Source organism: Budorcas taxicolor, chromosome 24, assembly GCF_023091745.1.
Source record: "Budorcas taxicolor isolate Tak-1 chromosome 24, Takin1.1, whole genome shotgun sequence".
NCBI lineage: Eukaryota > Metazoa > Chordata > Mammalia > Artiodactyla > Bovidae > Budorcas > Budorcas taxicolor.
In genome coordinates, this window is record NC_068933.1 from 5,811,954 (window position 1) to 5,831,930 (window position 19,977).

Consider the following 19,977-nt stretch of genomic DNA (forward strand, 5'->3'; position numbering starts at 1 on the left):
GTACATTGTCTTTAAACCTCAGGTGACTGTTATTTTTGTTTTAAACAATCCACTTGATGTTATTTTTATTTGTGCAATCAATATGCATTTAGATTTCACCATAGTTTAACACTTTTTCTTTTCTGTTAGTCCTTCTTGAGCTGAGTTCACACTCCCAGGTAGACTGTGTCCCCATTTCCTCAGGGTAGAATTTATTAGGTGTGATGATGATATGGGTATTGATCAAAGATTTGAGTCCAGGAAGTGGGGTTTGGTGGTTGCACATACTCAACATAATTCTTTAGAAGCACAGTGAGCTCACTGGGCCCTATGAATGGCAGATTTAACAATTAGGGTTGAATGAATGAATGGCGAGCAGTCCATAGTCTTGTGCACATACCCTTCTGCTGACTATAGTAAAAAGAGCTAAAGCTGTTATTTTCGGTTTCAACACGTTTTAACTGTTAGCAGTAAACTTTGTTACTTTGCACCAGTCAGGTAACCTCTCTTGAACCTGATTACTTATTGTATAAATTGTATAATATTGCTTAACAGAAACTGTTGTAAGCATGAAGTGATACAAGGTATAAAAGAGAAAGCATTTTTAATTGTAAAGGAGTTGGGGAGGGTGCAAAGGAGGCTTCAATGGTTCGTCTCCAGGTTACAATAATAAATACCTATAAAAGAAAAGAACTTTAGTGAGAATCCAGGAGGAAAATACATGTAAGTGCTATATAATAACACTCACCTTATGAGTAGGTTTAAATTTGACAACACACCGAAACTTTGATAATACACCACTTACATGATAAGTGTTTGCGGTGCTGTGTGCTGTGCTCAGCCATGTCCAACTCTCTGAGACCCTATGAATTGTAGTCCGCCAGGCTCCTCTATCCATGGGATTTTCCAGGCAAGAATACTGGAGTAGGTTGCCATTTCCTCCTCCAGGGGATCTTCGTGACCCAGGGATCCATCCCTGGGTCTCCTGCATTGCCGGAGGATTCTTCACCCACTGAGCCATCCCTGGATCTCCTGCATTGCAGGAGGATTCTTCACCCACTGAGCCATCCCTGGGTCTCCTGCATTGCAGGAGGATTCTTCACCCACTGAGCCACGTAGGAAACCCAAGTGTTCATTAAATGTTAGCTATTATCTCTACTATTATTAATGCTTTTCTACAAGAAAATGAAACTTGGAGAGTGTTAGTAACTCATTAACATCTCAGAGCTAGTGAGTGGCTGATTGGTGGTGGTGTCCAATTGCTCAGTCCTGTCCGATTCTTTGCCCGCCATGGACTGCAGGCCTTCCTGCCCTGTAGTGGCTGATATCAGCCCCCAAACTCCAAGTCCAGTCTGATTTCCAAAGGAAGCCTGTACTTTAACCATTTGATTATAAGGGAACTCCCTTAAGATTATGTTTCTTTAAGACTGGTAATAGACTATATCCTACATGATAGAACACAAAAATGGTATTGAAATCATTAAAAATGAAACTTTTCGCACGTTTGGTGGTTCCTTCTTTAATACAGACAACATGGGTCCTTTAACTTATTCAGTGTTTCGGGTAGATTAAACAGAGAATGCTTATCAACTCGGGGCAACAGTAGTCCCTTCTTACACTTCACTGCAAGGAGGCTGGGGGTTGGGACGAGGTCCCGCAGGACGCATGCGCGCAGCCCTCGGGGCGGGGCTCCCGGGCTGGCGGGAGGCTTGAAACCCAGAAGATAAGGGCCCAGGCGGCCAGGCTACTTCTGAGGGCAGGCTGCCCCGCTCCCTCTGGGATTCATCCGCTATGGGATTTGCGGGCTGTAGGGCTCGAGGGAGACAGCCTGGCTAGGGGGACCTCCCGCGGGAACCGGAGACCCCGCGTCTCCGCGCAGGAGCTGACGCGCCGTGTAGGTACAACCAGAGAGAACCGGCACCCATCGCCCGCGCGGAGGGGGGTCTTGGTCCCGCCCGCCGCCGCCTATTGGTTGCTCAGGGGACGCGGACAGGCGGATTTCCGCAGAGCCCGCCCTGCGCGTGCGCGCTGCCGCCACTGCGTCACGCTTGCGCGTTCCCGCTGCCCGTTATGGCCGCCCCCGGGAGCCTCGGGGTCCCCGTCCTGAAAGGTGAGCAGGCGGGGACCGAGCCGGCGCGACGGCGGCCGGGCCTCAGGACGGGCGCCCGAGTCGCGGCGCCCCCGGGGTCGCCAGCCCGGCTGCCGGGAGGAGGCGGAGGTCTGTCCTCTAGCCCAGCACCGGAACCGCCCGTGACCGTTGGGGGTCCGTCTCGGAGCCCAGGGCCCGCGCCGCCCCGCCTGGGCCGGGTCAGGCGCGGCGCAGACACGCGAAGGGCTGGGAGGCCCGGGGGGTTTGGTTTTCAGCTTTTCCTGGGTTCTGGCGTCTCTGTATGGCCGGGTGGATTTGCGGGGATGGGGCTCTAGTGAAATTAGAAGAACCAGTAACTCCTCTCTCTGTTCTCTGTCAGTGTGACCAGAACCTCTCAGTGAGGAATGATTCCCTCCAGGCACGCATGAAAGGCTCCAGGCTTTGAGCAGGGAGGGTTTCGTAAGCTGTGTGCCCTTCCCCGCAAAGGCTGCCTGTTGGCCGTGTTTTTGTAGGACCTGCAAACTAAAAGTGCCCTTTACTTTTTTAAACGCTTGAGGGGGTGGGAGGAACCGGAGGAGGAGGACAAATGAAGTCTATATCAAATTCAGGCTTCATTTTCCGTAAAGTTTTGTTGGAATGCACTTATGTTTTTGTCTTTGCTTTTGTGCTGCGGCCTTCTAACTGAGTGGTTGTTTGGCCCTCAGAGCCTAAGATAATTGCTCTCTGGTCCTTTACAGAAAACAAGACTCTGGCATTAGAAAGTTAGGCTTGGTTTAAGAATTTGGGAAGAGTTGAGAATGTAAACTGTGACATATGTATGAGTAAAGTTGTTTTTCCCTTGAAATTTTAAAGAATCTAATGGCACTTTTAGCAGAAGAAATCTTAAATTTACTTTTTAATGTGAATAGAACAGGAGAAAAATCTGTTGAAATCTTTGGGTTGAGGGTATATCAGATATATTTCATGCTAGCATCTGGTTTGTTTTCAGATGTTGTGGCCTATGTTGAAGTGTGGTCAACCAATGGGACAGAAAATTACTCAAAGACCTTTAGGAATCAACTTGTGGATATGGGGGCGAAGGTAAGAAATTCATTTTATCATTGCTACACCTGACAGTCGTCTGAAACATATGGAGATCTACTTGCGTTTTCTTATTTTGGGAGTTTTTACTTAGAGCACGATGGACAAAGAGGACAGTGGGTAAGTGGCAGCAGAAAAAAAGGAGAGAACCATGGTATGAGAAATTGAGAACAGCTGGGCTTGGGGGTGACGCAAGAGGAGAGCTCCAGGGTGGAAATACAGGTCCTGCCAGTGGCTGTTCGGATGCCTGATACTCTTCATCAAAGTGTGGAATACAGGAAAAGGAACAGTTTTTTTAAGGGAAAAGTTGTGAATTTGGGGATATTGGAAATACCTGATAGACATTTGGATGTACAAATCTGGAACTTGAGATTGTCAGGTCGAGAGATCCTGTTTTAGGCATCAGGGACGTAAGAGTCGGGTGGTGACTACCCAGGTGATTAGAATGAAAAGTGCTAGGTGGAGCCTGTTTAGTGTTTGCAGGGCTGGTATGGGAGTCATGGAGCTCGGGACGGAGACTGGGAAGGACGCCAGGAGAATCCAGAAAACATGCCTGGATGTGGGAGGAGGGACAGACTTCAAAGATGGAAATTCGAAAATGGTGCCTAAGTTTACGAAAAGTTAGGATTGGGAAATATTCTTTGCGCTTGAAAGCTGTAAGGTCCTTGTTGAGTGTCCCCATGTCCAATGAGCTGGGTTAAGGGAGTCATGGAGACCTGAGGAACGGGGTGGTGACGGCAGCAGCTCGAAGCCAGGGTTCAAATGTGAGCCGATTTCGTGGCTGGAGGGGGGACTTGGGGCGGGGGGGGGGTGCTGCTTGGCTGGTGAAAGGAGAGATTAACACAGGTGAGATACCACTGAAGCCAGGGCAAGGATTAGGGATGGTCAGGGCATAACATAAGCTGGAGGGCAGTGTTCTCCCTTATTCAGGCAGAGTATCTGCTCCTGCGTTTCCTTTGACTCACCCTGGTCCCTGACCTAGTGAGCAGGGGAAAGACCCAAGAGCAGACTAGGGTGACAGTCAGAAGGCAGGGCCCGGGGTTTGCTTTTGAACCTGAGAAGACACTTTTTTTCTGCTAAATCGGAAGGTAAACCCATTAGGATTTCGGGAGGGTTTCCACTTGATACCAGCCACATACTTGGGCTCCACGTGTTATTGTGACAGGAAAAAGCTGCGAAACATAGGAGTAGACAGAATGGCTTTTGAGAGTAGTATTAAGGTCTTGGATCTCTTGAATTTTTTTCTCCCCGCCTTTTATTTAGCAATTTTTCAAATAGAAAAGTTGAAAGAATGGTGTGGTGAATATAGATCCAACAATTAACATACTTGCTTGGACTCCATTTCTCTAAACAGTATATGTATTTTTTTCCTGAACTATTCAAAAGTAAATTGCAGATACCATAATTTGTCCCTACATGTATTTAGCCTGTATCTTTTAGAACAAAGATGCCTTCTGTGTGACAGAAGACCGTTTCACATCTGAGAAAGCTATCAGTGATTTCCTAGCAGCTTTCTGCAGTGTTTGAATAAGTTTGTAATTCTGTCAGTATATAAAAGCCCCACTGCTGTGTATGCTTGGTCTTGTCTGTCTTTACCTTCAGCCATCACAGTGTGTTTCTGATGGTGTATCAGCCTGGTGTGAATTTCCATTTTCCTGTACATCTTCCCATACTTATTTTGAAGACCCTGTTCAGGTCTCCACCTCATGTTTGCATTGGGTTTTTCTTTTTCTTCTTGATTTGTAAGCATTCTTTATACTCTTCAGTTGACCCCTTTGTCAGCCCTGTGAATTGCAGTATTTTCTGTCTGTGGCTTGCTTTTTCACCTTAATAGCATCTTTTGATGATAATGGTAGTTTATTCCTTATGGTGAGCTTCTGTGTGTGTATCTTGTTTTAAAAAATTTATTTCAACATGCCGGTTGTGGGAATTTTTCTCTTATTTTCCAGAAGCTTTTATCATTTTGCCTTTCACATTTAGATTTACAGTACATTTGAAATTAGTTTTTGTATGTGGTATGAAATCAGTTCTGTTCAGTCGCTCAGTCATGTCCGACTCTGCGACCCCATGAATCGCAGCACGCCAGGCCTACCTGTCCATCACCAACTCCCTGAGTTCACTCAAACTTATGTCCATCGAGTCAGTGATGCCATCCAGCCATCTCATCCTGTCGTCCCCTTCTCCTCCTGCCCCCCCCACCCCCAATCCCTCCCAGCATCAGAGTCTTGTCCAGTGAGTCAACTCTTCGCATGAGGTGGCCGAAGTATTGGCGTTTCAGCTTTAGCCTCAGTCCTTCCAATGAACACCCAGGACTGATCTCCTTTAGAATGGACTGGTTGGATCTCCTTGCAGTCCAGGGGACTCTCAGGAGTCTTCTCCAACACGATAGTTCAAAAGCATCAGTTCTTCGGCACTCAGCTTTCTTCACAGTCCAACTCTCACATCCATACATGACCACTGGAAAAACCGTAGCCTTGATTTTTTTCCCAGTGGGTGATCTCAACACCATTTACTGAAAAGAATGTCCTTTAGCACAGTGACACCTTTGTCATTAGGTAACCAGGTTTCAGTGCCCATACAGTCTGTTCTCATGACAAACCCCCCTGTCTTAATTACTCTTTATAATAAATCTTACCCTTTGTTATTCAAGTCAAGGGGTTCTGGCTTTCTTAGTCTTTTGCTTTTCCAGATACATAATTGGAACTGGTTTGTCAGTTTGCAGCCTGAAGCTTTTTTGGGATCTTAATTGATATTGGATAGAGAACAGCAGATCAGTATGGAAAGAACTGACATGTTTATACACGGGAATCTTCTAAAGTATCAACATGATGTATGCCTTTGCTGATTTGGGTTTATTTAATTTTCTCAGTGATGTTTTATGATTTTTCTCTGGTTATTTTGTCTGTTATGAATGGTATCTTTTGAATTCTTTTTCCTTTTGCTGTTACATAGAACTAGTTATTTTTCATATCTGCCTTGTCTCCAGAAAACTTATCAAACTCTTCTGAATTCTGTGACATTTTTGGGATTTTTAACAATGTGCACAGTTGACTCTTTCGTGCTCAGAGCCGTTTTATTTTTCTCTAATCCTAACACTTTTTCTTTTCTTGACATACTGCGCTGGCTGGGGCCAGTTGGATAGAATGGAGATACTCCTCAACAGAAGGGTTTTAGCATTTCCCATCATGCAGTCTTATACCAGCTTTCAGATCCTAATTTACTGTGCATTTTCCTCATTAATAAACATTTAAAGTTCATCAAATGCATTTTTGGCATGTAATTGATGTGGCTATGATTTTTCTCTTTTACTTTGTTAATGAAGTGAATAATGATTGACTTTTTGTTCTAAACCAGCTTTGCAGTCCTGGAATAAACAGGGGTGAGAATGTATTGTATATGTTGGTTGATACTATTTGTATATACTATTATATATATTGGTTGACACTATTTGCTAATTATTTTGTTGCTTTTTTGGCAAGTGTCTACAAGAGTGACACTGGCTTGTACTTAAGAAGCTTATGCAGGTAGTAGTAAATTTACCTTTGTTTTCTGCCTTTTGTCTGCAGGTTTCAAAAACTTTTAACAAACAAGTAACTCATGTCGTGTTCAAAGACGGGTACCAGAGCACCTGGGAAAAAGCACAGAAGAGAGGCGTGAAACTCGTCTCAGTGCTCTGGGTTGACAAGTGAGTCCCTTCTCCTGGTTTTTTTTTTTCCCCCCTTAAGTTATCTAGTGTTGGTAGAGTGTGGAGATATTTTGCATGAATCACAGAACTAGATAAAGTTTTGTTTCCATCTTTTCTTTGCCTCTTACTGGGGGCATCTGATGTCCTCAGTTTCCTAGGACGAAAGACGGGTGTGGTGTAACTCCCAGCCTGCCCAGAGACCCTGAGACAGAGTCTGTGTGGTGTGCTGAGGGAACAGAGAAGCAGATTGTTAGTCTACTAAGGTGGCCAGTCTCTAACAAAACACCACCGACTGGCCGTAAGCAGCAGAAATGTGTCTCTCAGACTTCTGGAGGCTAGAAGTCCACAATGGAGGTGTCCACAGCGTTGGGTTCTTCTGAGGCCTCTCCCCTTTGCTTGCCGGTGGCCATCTTGTGCCAGGGTCCAGCCCCGGTGGATCCAGGGAATTCGAAGGGGAGACGGAGTCAGTGTCCTGAGTAAGAACTATTTAATTAGAAAAGAGAGATTAGGAAAGAATAGTAGGAAATTTAGTGGAGAAAGAGGCTGAGTAACTTGGTTTACGTGGAAAGCTAATAAAACCTTGAGACAAGAGGTTTGTACCATCTACGTAGGCCACCGGCACCTGCTTGAATAGAGGAGGGTGCCCTGCCTTGGGCTCCCTCTCGCCTTGGGCTCCCTCTCGCGTGGGTGTTAGAAGCCAGGACAAGTAAGTAGACATGGCGAGCCTCCATGCCCCAGATGGGAATTCAGCCAGAAAACAGAGTAAAGAAGACACAGGGAGACCAAGCTGCTTCGGTGAGCGAGGCCCTATAACTTTATTTTCAAAAGGACTTTTATACCTTTCCCACAAATGATGCTGTGTACATTATCTTCGGGCCTTGGAGGCCTGTGAACATTTTAAGACCCTCTTTTGATAAAGGCTGCTCAACCAGAAAACTTATTTTCCCTTGAAGTGTGTTTTCTTTATATTTCTAATCTATGTCAGCCTCAGAAAGTATCAAAGTTACATTTTCAGGAAGCAAAGGTGCAGCAAGTTACAACAAAGAAAGAGCCAATTAGCTCAAAGGTCGGATGTGGTCAGTTTCAAGGCTACATTTGTTTTTTCTTACATTCTAACTATGTTAACAAATGTACTCCCAGGTGCACAGTGGATAAGAGATATGAGAACTTAGCAACAAGCATTGGCCCAATAATGAAATCCTACACCAGCACTACTCTAATAACTTAACTCTTTGAAAGGCTTTACGTTTTAGGCTTCCCGTACCTGTCACAGTTGGGGGGCTGTAACAATCACAGGTGTAGTTGTAAAAGTCTGGGTAAGGCAAGTTAGAGAGCCATCAGAGGGGTTTGAGCTGAAACACTCCTTTTATATGTAGAAGACTGTTAATTGGAGCTCTAAGTTAACTTTTTCCAGAGAAAGGTGGTCGGGGATAGCCCCCTGTTATGTCAGAAGAGTGGAAAGCGCAGTACAATAAAGCAGGCAGACTCTGGTTTTGAGGGTAGATGCTCAGGAAAATCCAGGGGGACCCCTGAGGCCTGATCTCAGCCTTTGCTTTTTGCCAGGCCCCCTTCCTCATGACCTTTGCCGTGGGCGGTATTCCCCATGCTGGCTCCCAGCAATCTTGTTTTTGTCTTCACTTGGTCTGGCTGTTTCTGTGTCCTCATCTCTTTTATAAGGACCCTAATCTTACTGGGTTACCCACCCCCAGGGACCTCATTCAACCTTCACTATCTCCTTCAAGGCCCCGTTTCCAACTGTAGTCACGTCGTTTGGTCTGGGGCATCAGGACTTCATGTGAATTTAGGGGACACAATTGAGCCCGTGCAAGAATGCAGGAATAGTCTTAGGGGAGGCTTAGGAGGAGGTTGAGGTCAGAGGGAGTGGGGTATCAATGATATAAATCAAGTTTCCTGAAATCCAGATGTAAACGAGTCATACTGCTGATTTTCTAGAAAACTAGAGTCAATTTACACGAAAACAGTAAGGCAGAATATGAGGCATAGACTTTGGCTGTTGATGTGTGAAGCTGCTCTAAAAGAATTAAGCCTTTTAATCAAAAAAAACTTTAACAGTGAGGCATGATGATTGATTGCATTTCTTTGTCTTCCATTGTCTGGGCAGACTCAGATTCCAGCCTCACTCTCCCCTCTTTTGCTTAAAACGAGGTATTCTTCATTTTGGATGCGTCCTGTTTGCCCGCTGTTGGCCGGTGATCAGACTCCCGCTACCTGCTGTTTGCGTCTGCCTCCTAATGGGATGCGAGTTTCGCTCGCCTTGGCGTTGCTGGTTTTTTCCCCCATAGTGTGATGACTGTTGTTTCCTTTGAGGCTAATAAGCTGCCCGTGGGGAGACAGATTCAGATCATGTAGACCTGCTCCCTTGGGCCCAGGTGTATCGTTCATGGTGGTTCTTGCCTGAACCAACCTTAACCCCGAGTCTTATAGGATGACTGTTTGCCAAGTCCAGCGCTTCTGGCTGTGCCCAGCTGTTTGCTGTGAGAAAGAGCCTTCTTTTCTCCCACACTGATTGATTAGTGTCAGCACCTGGGTTCTTGTATTTTTCAACGGCTTAGAGTTCACAATGTCTGTCTGGTGCTTAGATCATTCAGATTTGGGTAGTGGGAGTCCCTTCAGCCAGTTCCTGTGTCTGTGACCTCGTGCCTGCTCCCCCCCAAGCCCCGGTGTCAGCCGTTTCCGCACAGACCCTGAGCCCTTTGAGTGGGACAGCATCCTGGACTGAGATGTGGGGCTGGTGGGCTCCCGGCCGTGGCGCGTCACCGCTTCTCGGCCTTCCAGGCAGAGGCAGGAGACACATTTGCTCCTTTCTTCCCTTTTCCGTCCCTATTTGAGATTATTTGATGTGTTAGTTTCTAAACTAAAATTCTCTCTGTTCTTTTTATTTATTTTTAGTTATTGCTTTAGGGGTTACACAATAGATCCTTAACTTCTGAGTCTGCTTAGACTTAGTATTGTACCATGCCACATAAAATACAGATAGAGACTTGGCAACTGTATGTCTGTAGTTTCTGCCCCCCTCCCCTGTGTTAGGGTGGTCATATGGATTTCAACCATGTCCATTAGAGGCCTGCAAGACAGTGTTGTCACTGTGCTCTAAACACTTGTCTGTATTTTAAATAAATTAAGTGGAAAAGATAGTGTCTTACGTTTATCCGTATAATTATTCTTTCTCTTACTCTTCATTTCTGAGGATCTGAGTTTCTTCTGCTATTTCCTTTCAGTGTGAACAGTTATGTTTGGCGTTTCTTTCTTTTTTTTGTTAATTAAAATCCACATACTATAAACTCACCCTGTTGGTGTACATTTTAGTAGTTTTTAATGTATTCTATTCAGATGTTTGTAGCAGTTATCACTACCTAATCCAGGACCATTTTATCCCCTCAGAATAAGCTCCATAACCATTGGCAGTCATTCCCCTTGGGCTGCTTACTCCCAGCCGCTGGCAGCCATCAGTCTACTTTTTGTCTTTGGGTTTACCTAGCCTGGACATTTCTCGTAAATGGAACCCGACATTATGCAGCTTCTTGTGTTGGGTTTCTTTCCCTTGGCATCATGTTTTGGAGTTTCATTCGTGTTGTAGCCGGTGTCAGTTTTTTATTTCTTAGAGTCACTGAATATCATCATGTTTTGTTTATCTTCATCAGTTGGTAGACAGACATTTGGTTTATTTGCGCTTTTTGGCCACTGAGTAATGCTGCTATGAACATTATGTGCAGGTTTTCATGTGAATATATGTATTTCCGATCCTCTTGGGTCTATATGCACCTATGAATGAATTTCTGAGTTACACGGAACCCATTTGTTTAGCACTTTGTGGAAGTGCCAGTTTTTCGGATTGGGTGTACCATTTTACATTCCTACCAGTAATGTTTGAGGCTTGTTATCCCTCTTTATGTTGATAGCCATTATGTTGTGGATGTGAAGTGGTATCTCATTGTAGTTTTGACTTGTATTTCCTTAGTGACCAGTGATGTTGAAAAGCTTTTCGTGGTTTAATTGACTGGTTATATATCTTCGGAGAAATGTCTACTCAAACACTGTCCATTTTTTAAAACTCGAGTTATTTTTCTTGTTTGAGGTAGAGTTCTTTATTCTGGATATATATTATTTGCACACATAATAAGACTCTTATCAGGCATATTTGCAAACATTTTCTCCCTTTCTGTGGGTTGTCTTTTCACTTTCTCATTGGTATCCTTTGAAGCACAAGTTAAAAATTTTTAAGCCCAGTGTTTCTATTTTTTCCTTTGTTGTTTCAGTTTTAAATGTTATATTTAAGAAATGATTTCCTGATTGCAGGGTGTGAAAATTTACACCTGTGGTTTCTTCTCAGAGTTTTATAGTTCTGTCTTTAACACTTAGGTCTGTGGTTTACTTGAGTTAAGTTTTTGCACATGGTGTGAGCTATGGCGTCACCTTCACTTTTACGTGTGACTGCCCAGTTGTCCCACTACCACTGTTGAATAGACTATTGTTTCCCCATTAAATTATCTTGGTGTCCTTGTTGAAAATTAATTGGCCATAGATACTTGGATGTATTTCTGGATTCTCAGTTCTGTTTCATTGATCTGTGTGTTTATCTTAATGCCAGCACCACACTGTCTTGATTACTGTTGTAATCGTTCAGTTACTGAGTCGTGGCCAACTCTTTGTAACCCCATGGACTGCAGCATGCCAGGCTTCCCTGTCCTTTATTGTATTCTGGAGTTTGCTCAAACTTATGTCCATTGAGTCAGTGATGTCATCCAACTGTGTCATCCTCTGTCACCCCCTTCTCCTGCCTTCAGTCTTTGCCAGCATCAGAGTCTTTTCCAATGAGTCAGATCTTCCCATCAGGTGGCCAAAATATTGTAGCTTCAATATCAGTCTTTTCAATGAATATCCAGGATTGATTTCCTTTAGGATTAACTGGTTTGATGTCCTTGCTATCCAAGGGACTCTCCAACACAGTTCAAAAACTTGAATTCTTCAGTGCTCAACCTTCTTTATGATCCAACTCTCACATCCCTCTGTGGCTACTGGATAAACCATAGCTTTGACTATATGGACTTTTGTCAGCAAAGTGATATCTCTGCTTTTTAATACACTGTCTAGGTTTGTCATATAGCTTTTCTTCCAAAGAGCACGTACCTTTTAATTTCATGATTACTTAATTGCTGTAGCTTTACAGTAAGTTTTGAAGTTGGAAGTGTGTCTTCTCCAGTCTTGATTTTCTTCCAGTTCCTTTGCATTTCTGTATGAATTTCAGGATTTGCTTGTCAGTTTTGGGGAGGGAGGGAAGGGAGAAACTGATATTTAATAGAGGTTGTGTTACGTCATTAATTATATAGGTGTTGCATCTTGCGATCCATGACCATGTTTTTATTTTCTTGTCTGTAATTTCTTTCCATTATGTCTTGTAGTTTCCAGTGTGTAAATCTTGCTCCTTGTAGGTTAAATTTATTCCCAATTTATTTTCTTTTTGATGCTATTGTAAATGGAATTGTTTTCTTAATTTCATTTTTAGATTGTTCAATTATTAAAATACAGAAATATAACTGATTTTTGTACGTTGATTTTGTATCCTGCAAGTTTTTGAACTTGCTATTAGCTAAGTGTCTTTGTGATTTTCTTAGAATTTTTTTGTATACGGTGTTGTGTAATCTGTCTACAGAGATAGTTTTACTTCTCTTCTAATCTGGATGCCTTTTATTTCCTTTTCTATTCTAATTGCCCTGACTATAATCTCCAGCACAGTATTGAATAGAAGCAGTGAGAGTGGACATCTTGTCTGGCTCCCAGTCTTAGGAGAAAAGCTTTCTATATTTCTCTATTAAGTGTGATGTTAGCTTTGGATGTTTTTTTTTAATGGGTGGACTTTGTCAGGTTGAGAAAATTTCCTTCTATTCTTAGTTTTTGTTTGTTTTGATTTGTTTACTATTAAAAGATGTTGGGTTTTGTCAAAATGCTTTTTCTGCAATTATTGAGATGTCCATGTGATATATATATACATATATATATTTGTCATTCATTTCATTAATGTGGTGTATTAGATTGATTTCATGTGGTGAGCTAACTTTGTGTTCCTGGGATAAAGTCTGCTTGGTTATGTTGTATACTTTTTATTTTTCTAACTGTATCAGTTTGCTAGTACTTTATTTTCATTTTTGCAACAGCTGTATTCCTAAGGTATATTGGTCACTACTTAGAATGACTTTTTCTGGTGTTGGAGTCAGGCAGTATTGGCGTCGTAAAATTAGTTGGGCTGTGTTCTTCTGTCTTCTGAAGTTTATAGGGATTGGTGTTAGTTCTTTAAGCATTTGGGAGAACTCACCAGTGCAGCCATCTGGGCCTGGCCTTTTTGTGGGAGGGTTTTTGATTAGTAATTCAGTCTCTTGTTACAGGTTTACTTAAGTTTTCTATTCTTGAGTCAGTTTAGATAGTTTGTGTCTTTCTGGAGTTTGTTCATTTCCTCTAGGTTGTCTAATTTGTTGGCCTGCACTTGTTTGTAGTATTGTATAATAGTCCTTTGTATTTTGATAAGGTCAGTAGCGGCTCATTCCTAGTATAAATTAATATCGCTTTTCTTTTTGTCTTGATCAATTTAAGCTAAAGGCTTTTCAATTTCTTTGATCTTGTCAATGAACCAACTTTTGGTTTCTTTGTTTCTCCATTGTGTTTCTTTTCTTTTTTAAATTCACACTATAATTATTTGTTTCCTTCTGCTTGTTTTGGGTTCAGTTTGCTCTTTTATTTCTCTAGTTAGAGCATTAGAAAATTCATTAGAAATCTTGACTCTTTTTTGATGTGTTTACAGTTATAAACTTCTTCTAAGCATAACTCTAGCTTCATCTCATGAAATTTGTTTTTTTTGTTGTAAGTTATTTCAAGTGTTAATCATTTTCTCTCATGATTTCTTCTTTGACCCATTGGTTATTTAGGAGCTTCTTATTTAATTTCTACATATTTTTGAGCCTTCTATACTTGGTTCTGTTTTTGGTATCTCATTTCATTCTGTTGTGAGAGGAGAACATATTTTAAGATTTTTTTAAGTGGTTGAGACTTGTTTTTATGCCCTAATGTTTGATCTGGCCAGGTGAATGTTGTGTGTGCACTTGAGAAGAATGTGTATTCATTCCGTTATTGTGGATACAATGTTCTATATATAGATGTTTGTTAGATCTAGCTGATTTATACTGTTTTCTCAGTGTTTTTCTGGAAAAGGTTCAGTTTTCATTCCAATCCCAAAGAAAGGCAATGCCAAAGAATGTTCAGACTACCGTACAATTGCACTCATCTCACATGCTAGCAAAGTAATGCTCAAAATTCTCCAAGCCAGGCTTCAAGAGTATGTGAACCATGAACTTCCAAATGTTCAAGCTGGATTTAGAAAAGGCAGAGGAACCAGAGATCAAATCGCCAACATCTGTTGGATTATTAAGAAAGCAAGAGAGTTCTAGAAAAACATCTACTTCTGCTTTATTGACTATGCAAAAACCTTTGACTGTGTGGATCACAGTGAACTGGAAAATTCTTAAAGAGATGGGAATACCAGACCACCTGACCTGCCTCCTGAGAAGCCTTATGCAGGTCAAGAAGCAGCAATTAGAATCGGATATGGAACAACAGACTGGTTCAAAATTGGAAAAGGAATACATCAAGGCTAGATATTATCAGTGTGCTTATTTAACTTACATAGTACATCATGTGAAATGCTGGGCTGGATAAAAAGTCTGGAATCAGGGTTGCTGGGAGAAATATCAATAACCTCAGATATGCAGAAGACACCACCCTAAAGGCAGAGAGGGAAGAGGAACTCTTGATGAGAATGAAAAAGCTGGCTTTTTCTCAACATGAAGAAGACTAAGATCATGGCATCCAGTCCCATCACTTCATGACAGATAGATGGGGAAACAATGGAAACAGTGACAAACTTTATTTTCTTTGGCTCCAAAATCACTGCAGATGGTGACTGCAGCCATGAAATTAAAAGATGCTTGCTCCTTCAAAGAAAAGCTATGACAAACCAAGACAGCATATTAAAAAGCAGAGACATTACTTTGCTGACAAAGATCTGTCTAGTCAAAGCTATGGTTTTTCCAGTAGTCATGTATGTATGTGAGACTTGGACCATAAGGAAGGCTGAGCGCTGAAGAATTGATGCTTTTGAACTGTGGTGTTGGAGAAGACTTTTGAGAGTCCCTAAGACCGCAAGGAGATCAAGCCAGTTAATTCTAAAGCAAATCAGTCCTGAATATTCATTGAAAGGACTGATACTGAAGCTCCAATACTTTGGCCACCTGATGTGAAGCACTGACTCATTTGAAAAGACCCTGATGCTGGGAAAGATTGAAGGCAGGAGAAGGGGATGACAGAAGATGGGATGGTTGGATGACATCACCGACTTGGTGGACATGAGTTTGAGTAAGCTCTGGGAGTTGGTGACGGACAGGGAAGCCTGGCATGCTACAGTCCATAGAGTCGCAAAGAGTCAGACGTGACTGAGAGACTGAAATGAACTGAAATGTTTTTCTTTCTTTCTTGATCTGTTTAATTGTTCTATACATTGTTGATTGGGGTGTTGCATTCGCCAAATATTTCTGTTAAATTATTTATTTCTCCCTTTAATCTTGGCAGTCTGGCATTTCTTTTTATCAGGTAACAACAGATTTCTGTGGTTTTCTGTATCTGAAGATGTCCCTATTTGTTTGTGAATAATGTTCTTAATGATTGTACAATTCTAGGTTGACAGTATTTTTGTTTTTTGCTTCTGTTTTCCACTGCTTAAAAGGTGTTTCCCCTGAGTCTCTGTCCTCATAAGAAGCCTGTAGTCATGGAAATAATTTCTCCACTGTGAGTACTGTATCTTTTTGTGTGGCTTCTTTCAAGGTTTTCTCATCTTTGGTTTTCAGAAGTTTAAGGGTCTGGATGTGGTGCCTTTAAATTTATTCTCTGAAGATTTTGCTGAGTTTTTTTTTTTAATGATATAAGGTTATATATTTCATCTAAAAGCATGATAAATTTGGGCTGTTGTTTCTTCAGATTGTCTCTTGTGCCTCTTTTTCTGGTACTACGTTATTAGCTGGATATCAGGAATTGGTTAAGCTTTCTTGTAAAGAGCCAGATAGTAATATTTTAGGCTTTGTGGTCTATATTCAAGTGCTCCCTGCCGTGGTGTGGGAAGATCCCTGGAGAAGAGCAAACAAATGAGTGTAAACAATGAAACTTTATAACAAAACCTGGTCGTGGGCCAGCTGGCCTGTAGGCTGTCATTTGCCAGTCCCTCCCGTGTAATACAGCTTTTGAAATTTTCCCACAAGTTTCATTGACTCTTTCCTCTTATCAGTTCCATCCTGTCATTAAGTCTATTTACTAAATGCATTTCAGATATTTTTCATTTCTAACATTTCCACTTGGTTTTTTCTTATGTTTGCATGTTTTGTTTCTTAGCTGAGATTTCCTCTCTCTCCTTTTCTCATCTTTCATTACACATGTATTTTCCATTCTGTGGCAGAAGATGCTTATAGAAATTTCTTGTCTGATCATTTCAGCATCTTGAGGTTGGTAGCTGTTGGTTTGTTTTCTTTGTTCCTTAAGAATGTGTCACATTTTCTTGACTCTTCTGTAACAGTACTTTGAGTTGTATTTTGGACATTGTAAATGTTATGTAGACTCTGGGTTCTTTACTGTTACTCCAAAGGGTATTGATTTTGTTTTAGGGAGGAGGTGATTTATTTAGCTTTAAACTCTGGACTGTCATTTTAAGACCTGTGCTGGGTATTTGCTTGGATTCAGTCAATTCTTCAAGCCTTAGCTGCAGGCTAACTTGTTTGCCTCATGGACATGTAGGTCAGGGATCAGCCAGAGACTTGGACTTGTGTCCTCAGAACCTGAGGTTCCCCCTCACTGGTTCTTTGCTTCCTGTATCCTAGCATCATTTGCTGGTGGCCTTATCTGCCCCGGCTCTTTATTCTGGTTCCTTTGGGCAGAAGGATAGCAGGTGCCCATTACTGACCATTCATATGCATTTTTAGTTACAAATGTTTTTCCACATTTTTATGTAATATATCATTTTTTAAAACGTACATATGGTCTTTTATAGTAGATTACCCAGTGACTTGGCCTTCCCAGGTAGCACAGTGATAAACAATCTGCCTGCCAGAGCAGGAGACATGAGATGTGGGTTTGATTCCTGGGTCAGGAAGATACCCTTGGAGAAGGAAATGGCAACCCACTCCAGTATTCTTGCAGGGAAATTGCATGGACAAAGCAGCCTTGTGGGCTACAGTCCCCGGGGCCACAAAGAGTCGGACGTGACTGAGCACAACACACAACCAGCAACTTGCGCAGCCTGTCTCCTATTAGTGAGTGTGAAGGGTTCCACTTTCCTGTTCTCTACAGTCAGAAACAGTACAGCACTGAAGCTCTGTGTACATACTTGCTTGCAGAGGTGTAATCTGCTTGTGGTGGTTGTTCAGTCAATAAGCTGTGCCCGACTCTTCGCAACCCCGTGGACTGCAGCCTGCCAGGCTTCTCTGTCATCCACTATCTCCCGGAGTTGGCTCAGACTCATGTCTGTTGAGTTTGTGATGCCATCCAACCGTCTTATCCTCTGTTGCCTTCTCATCCTCCTGCCCTCAGTCTTACCCAGCATCAGGGTCTGTTCCAGTGAGTTGGTTCTTCCCATCAGGTGGCCAGAGTACTGGAGCTTCAGCATCAGTCTTCCCAATGAATATTGAGGGTTGATTTCCTTTAGGATTGACTTGTTTGATCTTCCTTCTGTCCAAGGGACTCTCAGAAGTCTTCTCTAGCACCACAGTTCTAGAGCATCAATTCTTTGGTGCTCAGCTGTTTTTGTGGTCCAACTCTCCTGTCTGTATATGACTACTGGAAAAACTATAGTTTTGACTAAACAACCTTTGTCAGCAAATTGATGTCTCTGCTTCTTAATACACTCTCTAGGTTTGTCATAGCTTTCCTTCCAAGGAAAAAGTGTCTTTTAATTTCATGACTTCAGTCACCATCCACAGTGATTTTGGAGCTCAAGAAAATAAAATCTGTCACTGTTTCCATTTTCTCTCCTTCTGTCTGCCATGAAGTGATAGAACCCAATGCCATGATCTTGGTTTTCTGAATGTTGCTTTTTAAGCCAGTTTTTCCACTCTCCTTTTTCACCCTCATCAAGAGGTTCTTTAGTTCCTCTTTACTTTCTGTCATTAGAGTGGTGTCTATCATCTGCATATCTGAGGTTATTGATATTTCTCCCAGCAATCTTGATTCCAGCTTGTGCTTCATCCAGCCCAGCGTTTCTCATGATGTACTCTGCATATAAGCTAAATAAACAGAGTGACAGTATACAGCCTTGACGTACTCCTTTCCCGATTTGAAACCAGTCCATTGTTCCATGTCTAGTTCTAACTGTTGCTTCTTGACCTGCATACAGGTTTCTTAGGAGACGTGTAAGATGGCCTGGTATTCCCATTTCTTTAAGGATTTTCCACAGTTTGTTGTGATCCACACAATCAAAGGCTTTAGCCTGGTCATGGAAGCAGAAGTAGATATTTTTCTGGAATTCTTTTGCTTTCTCTGTGATCCAGCAAATGTTGGCGATTTGATCTCTGGTTACTCTGCTTTTTCTAAATCCAGCTTGTATATCTGGAAGTGTTTGGTTCACGTACTGCTGAAGCCTAGCTTGAAGGATTTTGAGCATTACTTTGCTAGCATGTGAAATGAGTGCAATTGTGTGGTAGTTTGGACATTCTTTGGCATTGCTTTTCTTTGGAATTGGAATGAAAACTGACCTTTTCCAGTCTTTTGGCCACTGCTGAGTTTTCCAAATTCGCTGGCATATTGAGTGGAGTACCTTCACAGCATCATCCTTTAGGATTTGAAATAGCTCAGCTGGAATTCCATCACCTCTATTAGCTGTGTTCATAGTAATGCTTCCTAAGGCCCACTGGACTTCACACCCCAGAATGTCTGGCTCTAGGTGAGTGACCACACCATCCTGGTTATCTGGGTCATTAAGACCTTTTTGGTATAGTTTTTGTGTGTATTCTTACCGCCTCTTCTTAATCTCTTCTGCTTCTATTAGGTCCTTGCTGTTGCTGTCCTGTAGTACCTATGCTTGCATGAGATGTTCCCTTGGCATCTCTGATTTTTTTGAAGACATCTCTAGCATTTCCCATTCTGTTGTTGTCCTCTGTCTTTGCATTGTTCACTTAAGAAGGCTTTCTCACCCCTCGTGCTGTTCTCTGAAACTCTGCATTTATTGGGTATATATGGTTTATCTTCCCCTTTCTCCTTCCCTTTCCCTTCTCTTCTTTTTCTCAGCTATCTGTAAGGCCTCCTCAGACAACCGTTTGCCTTCTTGCGTTTCTTTTTCTTGGGGATGGTTTGGGATGGTTGGGTACACGTGGTGTACAGTGTTACAAATCTCCATCCATAGTTCTTCAGGTTCTTTGTCTCCCACATCTAATCGCTTGCATCTTCATCATCTCCACTGTATAATCATAATGAATGTGATTGAGGTCATACCTGAGTGGCAAGAGTCAGACACAGCTTAGCAACTAACACAGTACCTGAGTGGTCTAGTGGCTTTCCCTGCTTTCTTCAGCTTAAGCCTGAATTTTGCAATAAGGAACGCATGATCTGAGCCACAGTCAGCTCCAGGTCTGGTTTTTGCTGACTGTACAGAGCTTCTCCATCTTTAACTGCAAAGAATGTAGTCAGTCAGATTTTGGTGTTGACCAGCTGGTGATGACCATCTGTAGAGTTGTCTCTTGTGTTGTTGGAATTTCCACAGGTTTAAATTCCGAAAATGGACTTTTGGATTTAGAGGGCTTATTACATATTTAAACTTTTGATAGATGCTATCAAGTTGCATTCCCTGAAGTCTTTCCTACTTTGTAGGTGAAGTGATACAGTTGATTTCATTTGCATTTCCTTGATTTTTAATAAGGCTGATCTTCTTTGACAAAACTTGGAGGTATCAGCCAAACGACCTTCATTTTATGTGTTGTGTGTTTGTTTCATTAACTGCCTCTCCAGGCCATTGCTCGTGTTTTCCACTGAGAACATGATCTTTCATGAAATATATAAGGTCACTAGATGTCACTAGAACCCCGTTTTGTTGGGTTATTTTGGG

General features: G+C 42.2%; 1 protein-coding gene across 3 annotated transcripts in view; it reads left to right on the plus strand.

Annotated features, from left to right (window-relative positions):
• The first annotated feature begins 2,049 nt into the window (after positions 1–2,049).
• Positions 2,050–19,977, plus strand: part of MCPH1 (microcephalin 1) — a 227,715-nt gene continuing 209,787 nt past the window's right edge. For 2 of the 3 annotated variants that reach the window (XM_052661246.1, XM_052661247.1), the window contains exons 1-3: positions 2,050–2,089; positions 3,057–3,148; positions 6,715–6,833. In XM_052661246.1, the coding sequence (XP_052517206.1) occupies positions 2,050–2,089; positions 3,057–3,148; positions 6,715–6,833 (251 nt within the window). Of the gene's footprint in view, positions 2,090–3,056; positions 3,149–6,714; positions 6,834–8,955; positions 9,000–19,977 lie in introns of those variants that run through there. The other variant, XM_052661248.1, reaches the window with a different exon arrangement.